At 36.7% G+C, this 12,821-nt stretch overlaps 2 protein-coding genes across 6 annotated transcripts; one reads left to right on the forward strand and one right to left on the reverse strand.

Annotated features, from left to right (window-relative positions):
- Positions 1-628: 628 nt before the first annotated feature.
- LOC112281507 (putative E3 ubiquitin-protein ligase XBOS34) lies at positions 629-4,454 on the reverse strand. Of its 3 annotated transcripts, none has more exons than XM_024518108.3 (9): positions 4,180-4,454; positions 3,524-3,679; positions 3,278-3,392; positions 3,070-3,150; positions 2,879-2,967; positions 2,424-2,515; positions 2,083-2,161; positions 1,848-1,950; positions 629-1,650 (listed from the first exon to the last, which is right to left on the reverse strand). In XM_024518108.3, exons 2-9 carry the CDS (start codon positions 3,623-3,625, stop codon positions 890-892), a joined length of 1,422 nt encoding a protein of 473 aa, XP_024373876.1. In that variant the 5' UTR covers positions 3,626-3,679; positions 4,180-4,454; the 3' UTR covers positions 629-889. The 3 variants fall into 3 exon arrangements, with proteins under 3 accessions (XP_024373876.1, XP_024373877.1, XP_090106152.1); XM_024518109.3 differs by having other exon boundaries at positions 3,524-3,668; positions 4,180-4,410; XM_090250026.1 differs by lacking the exon at positions 4,180-4,454 and adding an exon at positions 3,951-3,975 and having other exon boundaries at positions 3,524-3,668.
- Positions 4,455-4,499: 45 nt separating this feature from the next.
- On the forward strand, positions 4,500-9,738 carry LOC112281508 (uncharacterized). Of its 3 annotated transcripts, XM_090250025.1 has the most exons (13): positions 4,500-4,697; positions 4,834-5,021; positions 5,525-5,748; positions 6,134-6,307; positions 6,455-6,589; positions 6,827-7,036; positions 7,194-7,252; positions 7,453-7,616; positions 7,772-7,920; positions 8,197-8,346; positions 8,578-8,792; positions 9,011-9,083; positions 9,322-9,738. In XM_090250025.1, exons 3-12 carry the CDS (start codon positions 5,557-5,559, stop codon positions 9,018-9,020), a joined length of 1,458 nt encoding a protein of 485 aa, XP_090106151.1. In that variant the 5' UTR covers positions 4,500-4,697; positions 4,834-5,021; positions 5,525-5,556; the 3' UTR covers positions 9,021-9,083; positions 9,322-9,738. The 3 variants fall into 3 exon arrangements, with proteins under 3 accessions (XP_090106151.1, XP_024373881.1, XP_024373879.1); XM_024518113.3 differs by having other exon boundaries at positions 4,619-5,021; XM_024518111.3 differs by lacking the exon at positions 4,500-4,697 and having other exon boundaries at positions 4,711-5,021; positions 6,131-6,307.
- Positions 9,739-12,821: the final 3,083 nt, after the last annotated feature.

Genomic DNA, 12,821 nt, shown 5'->3' on the forward strand with positions numbered 1-12,821 from the left:
TTTGTTTAAAAGATAGTTCATACTTAGAACCAAAAAAAGAGCTATGTCAATATGGTTTAAATGGCATAAAAGAGTGACAATCAATGCATAAAGAATTTAATCAAGGACATGAATACTTGGCTATTGCATAATTAGCATTCCTAAAACAAACAAGATAATTCTTCACAAATTTTTGGATTGGTGCCAAGTACACGAGATATAAAATTGGGCAAAATTTCTTTTACATAAAATATCCTCCTACCTATGCAAATAGACCTTTGGAGTCATCTATTTAGAAACAAGCAATCTCAACTTTTAGATATCTTTCTAAACCTAAAATTTTCAAATTATTTGGAAACTCCTTTGAAGAATTTGCATACATATTATTTAAACCCAAAGAAATATCTTAACTTTTAAGAACAAGATATGGTGTAATTACAAAATAAAATACATTATTTGGTTCAATCTCAAAAATATGAAAATATGATGTGCAAAATTACATACCAAAGCATTCTTAAGCTACCTATTCAAACATAACCTCTATTAAAAAAAGATAAAATATGAATTGATTAGCAAAAAAAAGTAAGGAAATGCAAAACTATTAGAAGACCAAAATTTCTCTTATTACACTTATTACACACACCACAAATAAGAATTAAGCAAGTAAGATTTGGATTACACTCGTAGCATTGCCTAAAAAAACAAAGATATTAGAGCCAAGACTATCTTGTTTTGTTTACACTCTCGATTTTTGCAACTAGTGTATCCCAGTCGTGTCAAAAAAAGAAAAAGAAAAAAACTACTATACAAAATAGCCTATGCTACCCAACCTGCACTGCAAAGTTGAATAGCAATGCAGGAATTGTGCGCAAATATTGCATCTATCTACAGACTTAAGAAAGAGCTAATTTTATACAGCGTACACCTTGATAAGCTGCTGAATAGCAGTCCGGCACACGGGACAACCCCAACCTTTCTCTTTGATCTCAGACAGGCAATCCATGCAACCCGCCAAATGACCGCAGGGGATGCACACAACCTGAGCTGGAGCATCCCAACAAACAACACACTGACCACTTTTCTCTCCAGTCACCGTGGATGCGGGAGCTGAAGATTGTACAGGCTGTGCGTCAGCTGCGTAATCAGTCTCAACTGGTGATGTATCAACCGATGGGTAGTGAATTGGATCACCATCTTCGCTTAGAAGTACTGGGGGTAGAGGCGGGGCTGATGGTGGAGCTGATGGTGTTGATGATGTCGGAGTCGAAGGGATTGACGTAGTGTTGTGCGTTTCAATGGGTTTGGATGCTGGAATGAGTGCTTTCTCATGTTCGGGCTCAGCAACTTCTTCTGCAAGTGGCACGCTACTGCTAGGTCCGGCTTCAGAGGCAACGTCCCACCCATTGAAGCCTGAACCCAATTCTTTGTCATTGTCCCTCCAACCACCCAGAATAACTCCTTCATCAGCAGCCGTGCGCAAAGATGCATCCATAGCCATCTGCAGAGCTATGTCACTCTCTGAAGGTTGCTTAAGAAAACTTGGTGTTGAAGTTTGTTGATTGTTGGCAAGTGGTAACTGGTGTGGCAGAGCCGGTCCTATACAAGCCTTATAAAAACGTTCCAAGTTTGCCTTATCACCTGGAACCTCAGCCATGAACTTATACTTCGTTCCTATACCATCCCCAAGTTTAACAGAACCTTCAGAATGCAGCAATGCAGAACTAGGAGCCCCTTACCCAGCTCTAGTAAAAACAATTCCTCAACAGATTCACTCCATCACTTTTCTGGTCACGGCATAAACAGAAAAGAAAATAAAGAAAACACAAGATTGTTCCAAATCAACAGAATGAAAGCTTTAAAGAACTTACTTGTGCCCTTGTCTGTTAATATTAGAACTGGGTCAGGTAAGCTGAACTTGGGTTCCTCCACCTCAGCCCTAACGAGTGGAATAAGAGTACGTGGTAAAGGATCCTAGGAAACAGAAAATTAGCAATTAGTCACCCTCAAATTCTGTAATAAACCAACAATCTCAATCCCTGCAATTGAATATATATATATATATATATATATATATATATATTTTCAAGAGCTAACCGCCCTCACCGTTGGAGATTTATAAATAACGAGCTCAAATTTGGGAGGTCTCTTTGGATTAGACTCTGTTGGCACCACTACAGCCCAACTACAACACAACAGTAGGAATCGATACGTCAGTACACACACAATATCTCAAAGTGACGCTTCAAAATCTACTGAAATGTAATAACACGCAAAAAGCAAATCAAGCGTGATTAAAACACGGATAAATTCAGCTGAACGACCCTGCAATTAAGTAACAGAAATATGGCATAATAAAATACGTCGGAAACGACTCGAGCTCTCATTTAATTGAACCAGAACAATCCTACGATTAAGTCAAATGCATAGTGGACAGATTTGCTTACATCCCCTTTGTGATCCATTGAGGTGCGAGTTGTTCTAAAAAGCTAGGTCCCGACAGCTCCCGAAGCATCCCAGAAAATAAAGCTACACGATTCTGAGCAAAAGGCAGCACATGGATGCTATAAAACTTAAATTGAGGAAAAAAAAATATCATTGAGAGACAGCGTTACACTATCAACTCTGAAGCTCACCACGAACTCTCTCATTCACTCTAATAACCCCCTTAACCAGTGAAGCGCACATGCTTCGCCGGGGCCATTCCCAAGAGACTAATGGTGGTTTCATTCATAAGACAATCCAAAATATCAGTACATCAGATTCCATACAAAAGTGGTGAAGACATGAACGCTATACAACAACTAGAACATCACTGTTTTAAGTCTTGCAAAGCGTGATTGGTGTTATTAGCACCGATAAAATTGGAGTATAAGTCGCAGACAAAAAGATATGAAAATACCTCAATGATCCGTACAACAGATAGATGACCCCGATTTCGTGCCAAATCCAACGGCGTCAAAGCATCATCATTTACAGCAAGCGGATCCGCTGGAGCACAAGGAGCAATTGATTTAGGCTTGCTTTAATTTATGCTGAATTTCAATATCATCAGAACAGGCATTACCATACAAGTGAATAGAGATAGCATACCTCCACGTGATAGTAACAAGTACACAATTCTATCTGAACCATTCTTTGCAGCCAAATGTAGTGGCGTGCCTCCATGGGACCCTGAATCAGGAACAAGTTGTTTTAGAACTGAATCGCTTTCTTATGTCCAAGAAACACCACACCTACTGTATCTCAATTTGACAAAGCATCGGTACTATTAGCAATTCAAATATTCTGGACAACGTACCAGGTTGATAAGCTTTTACATTGGCTCCTAAATTGAGGAGGGTTAACACCATATCGAACATGTTTCCACTTGCGCATGCTACATGCAGAGGAGTACGACCCTCTTTGTCCACGAACTGGGAAACAATAATTCACTTTCAGGAATAGAACGCAAAAACTACCATTATCCGCAGTTCGTACTGCATAAGATCAATCAAGCAGCGCTTATTCCAGAATAGTTTTTACGAAACTTAAGAACAACTCTCACCTCTAAAGATGTTCCATCATGTTGTAGAGCCTTCACAACCCTAACATTTCCAGTTTGGACTGCTTGATACAGCTGCTCCTCTTTACTTGTTCCGTTCCCCATGTCCACTTCAAATTTCCAATTGTGATTACTCCCACGAAAGCACCTGTGCAGAAACTAAACAGTTGAAGATTGAGTTGAAAATTTCCAGATTCATTTTTTCTTTCTATATAAGATCCACATTACAAAGTTCTCTGAAGCTCATATCATAACATTAACTAATTAGAAAACAGTATACGAGACACTCGCACATGATCTCCTGTAAACCTTTACAATTGCACTAGAATAAAACCTCTCAGAAAGGAGGCCATTCTCACAGATTATTAATAAAACAGGTGGCACAGCGAGTAGCACCCAAATCGAAATACGCAGCTGGATTGAAAGATACCACAAAGAATTCAATTCTCATAAAAGGGACCTAAGATCATAAACAACAACAATTTAATTACCAAATCGGATAAGTGTCGTAGTGTTTGAGAGGACTAGCAAGGGCAAAAACCTGAAGTTAATTCTGACCTCTCTACTCCTAAAACTGGGCACCGATAATTTTTATTTTCCAGTTCTAACAAGAAGGTAAACCTAAAATGACAAGCACGATCACAGATCCAAACACTCACCAATCCTTCACCCCGAGGTTCGACAGCTTCACAAATCCAAAACCCAGAAAGCTTGGACACCTATCTGAAAAACCGATTGGGAATCTGATCCTTTGGAAATGCACACGCTCCTCTTCAACAATCAAATCAGCTCAACTGCTGTACAACCCTTGGTTAGCACTTCAGAATATGCTTCCTCCATGCGCAGTGCCAACTTCCAAGTAAACCAAATTAAGGAAGTAAAAAACAGTAGCCTCGAAGCCAGTGTCGGTGCCCCCACGAGTGCTGAAATCTTCATCTTCAGATTTCAGGACTCGTGGTTTACGCAATCGGGTTTCCATGTGTCTGACAGGTGTCTTCAGAGCAAGTGAAGGGCACCGATCGGCCGAGCTTCCAGATTGCTTCCCTCGGAATTGTTATGACCAGCTAAAAAAAAGGATGAAACCCAATTGAGAACCGAGTGAGAGCTGGGGCACCTGTCTTTCTTCGAACCCTACCTTCTCTCTGCCACCACCTGTCCTGCCCCGCATTGTTACGCTGTAGATGCCAAACTTTGATACTTGGGTCATTGCTTTCTTCGATCTATCGTGGTGCATGTTCATAGAGTACGTCTCGCAGAATTCGAAGTCTTCTTGGATCAGTTTCGCTTCTAAAAATTGGTGGGAGGTTGGTCAGGTGGTTAGCGTTGCGGAGCGGGTTCTATTGTGGGTAGCATGGCGTGAGCTCGCTGGCTGGTTCAACTCATGCACGTATGACTTTACGATGATGTTTCCTGTTTTCCGTTCGGAAATCATATCACGGGTTGTGTCGATGACCTAATTTGGGAACCCCGTAGGCAGCGCGAGGATTTTCGTAGTTTACAGGTATTGATTCCTTTCTTCGATCAGCCTGTCTAGTATGCGAAGATGATAGATCTGTAGGCATGTTCGAGCTTGCTTTGAAACCGTTCTTTCGAAGGAGATTATTGAACGATGTGGAGCTAATGGCTTTGGTGAAGTGTAGTTATAGTTGATTCAAAATCACATAGCGAGGTTGAGTTGTCAATTTAGTTATATTCTAGTCTCTGTTCCTCGTAATTGCGCGTTACTTCTTACAGGAGAAAAAAGATTGAGAGAATTGTTTCCCAAGAAACACATGGGTTTTTTGGGTGATGGAGTTAATCATAATTGGATCAATATTGCGTCAGATAATGTAGTCTGAAGGATGATTTCATTACGTTGTGGTGAAGAGCGTGCTTCAAATAGAAAGTTTGTGCAGGGTGATCTTTTAAAAAAATTGCATGCTTAACAGAATCCTTAGAAATTTTTGTTATTTTCGTTGTTTTTGTATTTTGTTTCTGATGATTGATTAATTGGAATGTCTACAGATATCACTTGATACACCACACTTGTAGAAATAATGGCTGTTCAAACAGGCGGGTCGAGAGGTTTACAGTTATGTGGTTGCATCGTTACTGATGAGCTCGAGGCCGTGGGTGCTGGGAAAACCAGATGGCTTGACAACCCAGTCATTCTAGTCGCCATGACGCAAGAGCATTTGGCTATAGCCACTGACCAGGTCATAATTATGCAATTAACATGGAAACAGCAGGTGAGTAGTGGATTCCTTTTGCTAATTGCTCAACTTCAGCGTTAGGTCGTCCTGTTTGGCAAATCCTGTTTTGAATTTAGAATCCGACAGGTGATACAAGCTTTAAAGTTGAGTTAAGCCTGTGACAGCTACTCTATTAGTTTCAGCTTTCAGCATTTAGCATGAATAGATCGTTGTAACTACAACGTGTATCGACTTACTCATGTATGTAGAGCTTGCTCCGTTTTCAAATTATGCAACGGGAGTAATTGATTGCGATTAGGAAGTTGAGCATACAACAATGTGGATGCACTAACATTTTTGAGTTTTGAGTCTTTACCAAGCCCTAACAGATGAAGGTTTAGCTACTTCTCACCGGGAAGTTTGTGTTGGCATGAAAAAGCAGGCAGAGAAAGATACTAAGCCCTTTGTGCGCAAAGTTGGGAGCTGTCTAGAGCCCGAAGAGAAGATGACTGCAATGGAATGGGTGGTGTTTGATGGCGCGAGTCTGTTGGCTGTGGGGACTTCCTTCGGAGCTTTACTGCTTTTCTCACAAAAGGGCACTCTCCTAATAAAGCAGGTGTGAAGTCGCCCAAGTTTGAACTAGAGATCGTGGTTGGTTCATAACTTTGTTTTTGAGTTTTATTTGATAGAGATCACCCGAAAGCGAATTTTGACTCGCAATCACAAGATCTCAATCCTGTCTAACAATCGCAGTGTATTGCAGTATTTTCATTCTGATCCCGTTCTCAAGCTTCGAGTTAGAAGTGAGCCACTGGGGAGTTTGGGGAATGATTCTTCCGAGGATCTTTGCCTCATATACCCGAAGGCGATTGCTCGAATTGATGCTATTGATCTCAAGGTTGGCCTTCCTAAACGCTTAAGTTGCACGTGGTGGATTTTCGCAATATCTTTGTCATCATTTGGTCTTCATGGCTGGTTATTGTTCTTACCATTGATTTGTTGATGGACAAGAGATTCATTAATATTAATCATAGTAATTACAATGATACATTCTCATTGAAATGATCCCTCTTGCTTTGAACGTAATGTCTATTTCATTTATTCTGAGCCTAGTCTCGATGTTCTGGAAGTACAGATTTTAGGTCATAAGAAACTGCGGGAAAGGGAAGGAATGGAGGGGGAAGGGCTGCTTGGATGGAAAGTTGGTGGAGACACACAAGACGGCGAGGCGCCTATTAACCGGCTGCCGTTCCTAATGTGGAATATCAATAGGACGGCTGGAGCTTTGGCTTGTTCTGATGGAGCATTAGCTGGAATCATGCCCCCTCCGTTGTTGGAGCTGCAGGTTATTTACCCTCTAGTGTTTGAACTCTCATTTCTAAAATTTGTTTAACCATCAGGTTAGAAAGTCATCTTTTAAAAAAAAATGTTTCTTTGTTTTGGTTATTGAGTTTCGAAAGAGATTTTAAAGTTTTAATGTAGAGTGCTTACGTTTGTGGCAGGGAAAACGACATTACTGTGCTCTAACTGTGGGGCCAGATTGTACACTAGCAGCTTTCAGGTAAAAAACAAAGAGATATCAATCGATTTCCAATTTCATGTTCTTAAGGATTTTTGGACTCAATTAGGAACAATCTCCTGTTTTGTTTTCAATTTTTGTATGGAGGATAATACCTTCTGGAATACTTCCTTGTTGGTGATTCTGTGCATAACATGACCGGACGTAATTTCAGTTTATCAAGAGCTTGGGTTTGTTGCCAGGGTATCAGGAGAGAAACAGGGTAGCTTGGTGAGTGCGATTATAGACAAAGTGATGCCAGCTAGTGTTACGAAAATTTCGAATTTGGCTAAACGATTTTGGCAGAAGGACGAATCGTCTGAATCGAATAGACCACTGGAAGTTAGTCCGCAAACTTTTTCAAGAGGTGAGTCCTTTGGTTTCAGGGTTTTCAGCCTCTACTTGAACCAAGGCATCTTTAACTTCTGCATGATTTTGTTGTTTGTTGTGTACCAAGTATGCTATGTTTCAGAATCTGAAGATATTGCTTTCCTGGATACTGATTGAAATATGAGTGTGCAGCTTCTGTTATTACAAGCCTGAAGGACAACATGAGGAAAGGCGAGAGGCTTGCAGTGGCGCCTGGTGGCTCTTTAGCTGCCATTGCAGACTCACTGGGTCGTGTGCTTCTCGTCGATGTGAATGCTGTTGTAGTTGTTCGCTTATGGAAGGTAAATGCGACAGGAAGTTCTGTTGTCTTCATCTATATATGTGACCAGCACATCGTTAGTCACTCAATTCTAACGGATCTTTGGGTCTACACTTATTGTGTTCATCGAGAATGCTCCCTCAGAATCACAGTTCTATCCTGTTACTATCCTATAATAACACCTGTACGATAAGGCATGTGACGAGGCATATTAAGTAGTTTTGCTAATATGTACACATCACATTTTGACTTTTGAGGGTGAAATTGAACTAAAAGTAGATGATCATTAACCTTGCAGGGCTATCGTGATGCTCATTGTCTCTTCCTGGAGGCGCCTGTGGATGGAAGTGCGGACTATGCAGATCCACAAAAGAAACATCTTTCTCTGAGACGGCAACAATATCGGTTATGCTTAGCCATCCATGCTCCACGGCGAGGTGTAATTGAGGTTGTTGCTCTACTCCAAGTAGTTAAGCTGGTGGCTGTTGAGACTGCTTGTGTTTGTGACAGATGTAACATCATGTCACCATTGAATTTCAGTTGTTATATCATATCTCTATTTACGATGAGTTCCTCCGCACTAGCATGTTGATCATGTGACAAGGAAGTGTTGTATTGATGACAAGGAGTGTTATATTGATCAGTTGGTCATTTTGTATTATTTTTCTCTGATCTTCAGATCTGGCAAATGCGACATGGAGGAAGAGTGGCTGTAATTAGAGATGGTGAGAGCTGTCGATTGTTACAACCAGCTTGTCAGCTTCGATCTGTCGCTTTGGAACTGGACACTAAGGACGATGAGGATGAGACATTTGAGCCAGCACGAGTATATTTTCTACATGGTGATTCTGGAAGTCTTTCTTTGATCAATCCCTTCATGCCTATCAAAAAGAGGTGAGCAATGGGACCATCTTGAAATAATGCAAGTGATTCTTGTGGTTTTTAAGAATTGAGTTTGGATATGTTTGTAAGAAACTGGAGTGTCAATCACATTGGCTGGCCCGAGGTTTTTCGGCACGAGACTTGTATGCGGATTGTAGGTTGTTGGAAGAGCCGATTTCGATATTTTTGTGATGGGCTCGACAATGATTCTTCAATATTGCATACTGCAGGATGAGTTGAACTGAAACTTCAAAGTTTGCTACTGTTTTATTGCACTACACCAGGTTCCTGCGCTTCGACCAGGTTGATTATCATGACGTTTCCAGCAATGTGTTTTTCTGGTTTTAAGACTAAAACATGTATTCATGTGTATACATTTAGAACACATTTTCAATTCTATTATAGTAGCTATCAATAGCTGTAAGATTGGCCTATTTGACCATCGCGTCGAGGATAGGACACATGTAGTTGCGTTTCTGAAGTCTGAAGTTTGAGCTGTCTTATCCTGGCTAGTGACTAATTACTGCCTCAAATTCCGCAGGTGGAAGTCACTTCAACGTGTAATTTATTGAGCATTCATTAGAACTTTTTGCACCATCAGCAAGTCGCATGTTCTGAGTCTGATCCGGTTTCTCTTCGGAATACCACGCTCAATGTGTACCGTCTGTTGGCTTTTTGAAATCTAACCATTAGCATGCATTAGCTCCAATCCACAAGTAAACCTGAGGATTGTGAGACAGCAAAAGTAATATGATGACTGCTCTTTACTTCATATTAGCAGTGTTGTAAAAGATGGTTATCAGGATATCCTATAATTTGACAAGAAACTCTTTCTCCATTTGCACAGTCTAGAACAGTTTAGGAAATACCAGGATTGGGTGATTGAACATTTTACATTTCCACTTCTGTCATTATATTCCTGACTGCCATTACCAATCCAACCAAATGGCTTACTCTACATTTTCTATCTCTGTATTTTACCATACTTCACCTATTTCAAGTCTTTAGAAGACTCTCAACATTACCCATGTGATGTCTACATGTTCTAAATCATTCTGGAAATGATTTGTCTTCAACTTCAATTTTTCATTTTAGAAGATTAACCTAGTAAATGTGTGCATCATATTTTTTTTCATGATTTCATTGTTTTCATTGTTCCTAAACATTTGGACGTATCTTTTTCATTGTGATTAAGATGGAGTTACTTCTGTTTATCAATCAAGATGGGTTTCAATTTGGAAATATTTAAAATTAATAACTAATCAATTTTGCTTTATTACAATTGCAATGTATTATTTTATTGAAATCCATATTGAATAATGATATTTTTCACATTAAAGGTGTTGGACATTACTTGATGTGATTGCATAAATTGATAAAATCACAATTTGATGTTAAGTGAGATTGTACCTAAAATAGCTAATAAAATATACAAGTAACATTCATTTGATCAGAAATAAAACAAACCATCAAGTTGCAATTGCAAACATATTACTATTTTAAAAGAAAATACTCTTTTAATCAAAGTAATTACTAATATAATTAATAGTGAATATATATATATATATATATATATATATATATTTTCTATTCTTATGTACAAATAATAAAGAAGTTTTTTTTTTTTTTTTTTTTTTTGTTTTTTTTTTCTTTCAAGTCTAACAATAATGCAAAAGAAACTTATATATCTTGCAATTGTTGCTTTAAAAAAATCTCTTAGATTTTAATAAAGTCTTCAATTATTACATAATTTTTATTTATAACATCTAATCTAGACCAAGTTTTAATATATATGATTTCATTAATTTTTTATTTCTTATATTATAAAAATTTAATCAAGGTATATACAACTAATAATTATTTTAAAAAATAAAAAGTATTTATTTATTTTATTTTATTATAAACACATTCTAATCAAAGCAAAAAAAATTAAAATAAAAAGTGACAATTATCTAAAGAATAATGGTTTCTCTAAAGAATTGCACTAAAACTTTAGAAGCATATAAAAAAACATATCCTTAGTTGGTTAGTAGTGCATGGCTTTCATATGTGTAATAAAGCTCCTTGAATGTACATTGTGGCCACCTCATTTCTTCCATAGTTATTTAAAATTAATATATTAGATAGTATTTTATCTTTATCTTAAAAAATTAGATAATTTTTAATGGATTTATCATATTAATACAAACAAAATAGGCAAATTATCCAATCTAAAGCAAATATTATAGTGTGATCTTTTGTTAAAAAAGTCTAAGATTGCAAGAGTTAAACATATAAGTACTTATTGTAATCTAATTTTATTTATAATATTATTTGTTTTATTTTAAGTATACAAATGGTATAAATTATCAATAAAAAATAAAAATTTATTTGTATGATTTATAATAAACTTTATTATAAATTTATATTAAATATTAAATAGTATATAAAATTTTAATAATTACATTATAATTCTTGAATAAATATTTTTATTTGAATATGATTTATTAAATATTTTAAATTATAAAAACATTTAATGTATCAACAATATTTTAAAAAATAAATAAATATGCCAAATGAATGTATTCTATTTTGGTTTAGAAGATTATTATCTATTTAGTATTTTATGTTAATTGGCTTTATTAGTATCAACTAGAATTTAAGGATTCTAGGTGAAAAAGCTCCCTTGACTTGACATTCTTATGAAGTCAAGTCATATGAGTATTTTTAAGAGAGAAAGCTCCTTGTTGTAGGATTTTGCTTAAGTATGGTGGTTTAGCCATTGAGTAAAGTTTAGGATTTTCTCTACATACTTGCATTATTAGATTTTCTATTTTTGGCATAAGAAACAACTTGACTAAGTAGCCTTTAGATACCTTATCTTTTACTTGATAAGAATCCTATCTTCTTTAAATTTTGTGGTGTTGCAAATTGAAATGGAGTAGGTGACAAAAAACTTTGTCTTTTTTAATTTTAGTTGATTATTGTATAAAGATTTGTACACCTCTACATTATTATTTTTGTTGCTATAATGCTGTCCTAGTTTGAATTACTGCTTTTGTTGCTTCAACATGGCATTGGAAGATTGGTGTGGCATGATATTCTTGTAGCGTTGAAGGTTGATGCAATACTAGAGGCACATGTACTCAAATCATTTTGTGGCTAGGAAGCTCAGCTTGCACTAAGCTTAGCAAGAGATGAAAGTTAGTTGTTGCAGTAACAACAAAGTTTGTTAAGATTGCCCCTCGCATCCTATCATGTCTTTACACTTTTGTAAGCCATCTTTTTCTTCTTGCAATGTACAATGGCATTTTTTTAGATCCATTGTTTATTATTGCTTTGTGTAATGTAATTAATATATTTATGTATAGTGTAGCTCTTGCCATAGCCTTTATTTGGCTTTGTCAGACCTACATTGCTATTTCTCTATATAAAAATAATTTGTAATTGTAAGAAGGCATTGGATTGTAGTGTTTGTGTATTGAGTGCTTGAAGGAGAGACTTTCTAATAGATTTTATCTCTAAATTTGAGTTGTAAGTATCAATTAGGTGTAGTAAGCTTGGACATATAAAATACTATTAACATGCTTGTACTTGTATAGAAAAGTCTACCTATGGGTCTTATCAACAATCTACAATTTATATGTCGATACCTTATTCTTATGACATTTAATCTTCAATCTTTCAATATTATACATTTGCTCTGTCTCTTGTATTATATGCATTTAGGCATTTATGAATACTTGATGCCATTTATTCATTATATGACTTAAGATAGATGAATTGGTAATTATACTAATATCTTCAATTTCACAAGGTATAAGATAAGCTTTATCATTGAAAGTGTTTTGGATGAATAAGCTACCTAAAGGAAAAATCTAATCAATTTTATTATCATCTAAGCTAAACCTACAACCTTTTTTGAACAAGGTTGTGATTGATAAGAGTGTATCATATGCTCTAAGAATCTAAAGTACGTCTTCTACAACCACAAGAATGTGTTTTAGCTTAGAATTCAAAACTATGATGTATATTTTACTTGAATCTTGTAATTTATTGATT

Source organism: Physcomitrium patens, chromosome 4 (genome assembly GCF_059467195.1).
Source record: "Physcomitrium patens ecotype Gransden chromosome 4, ASM5946719v1, whole genome shotgun sequence".
NCBI classification, from domain to species: Eukaryota; Viridiplantae; Streptophyta; class Bryopsida; order Funariales; family Funariaceae; genus Physcomitrium; species Physcomitrium patens.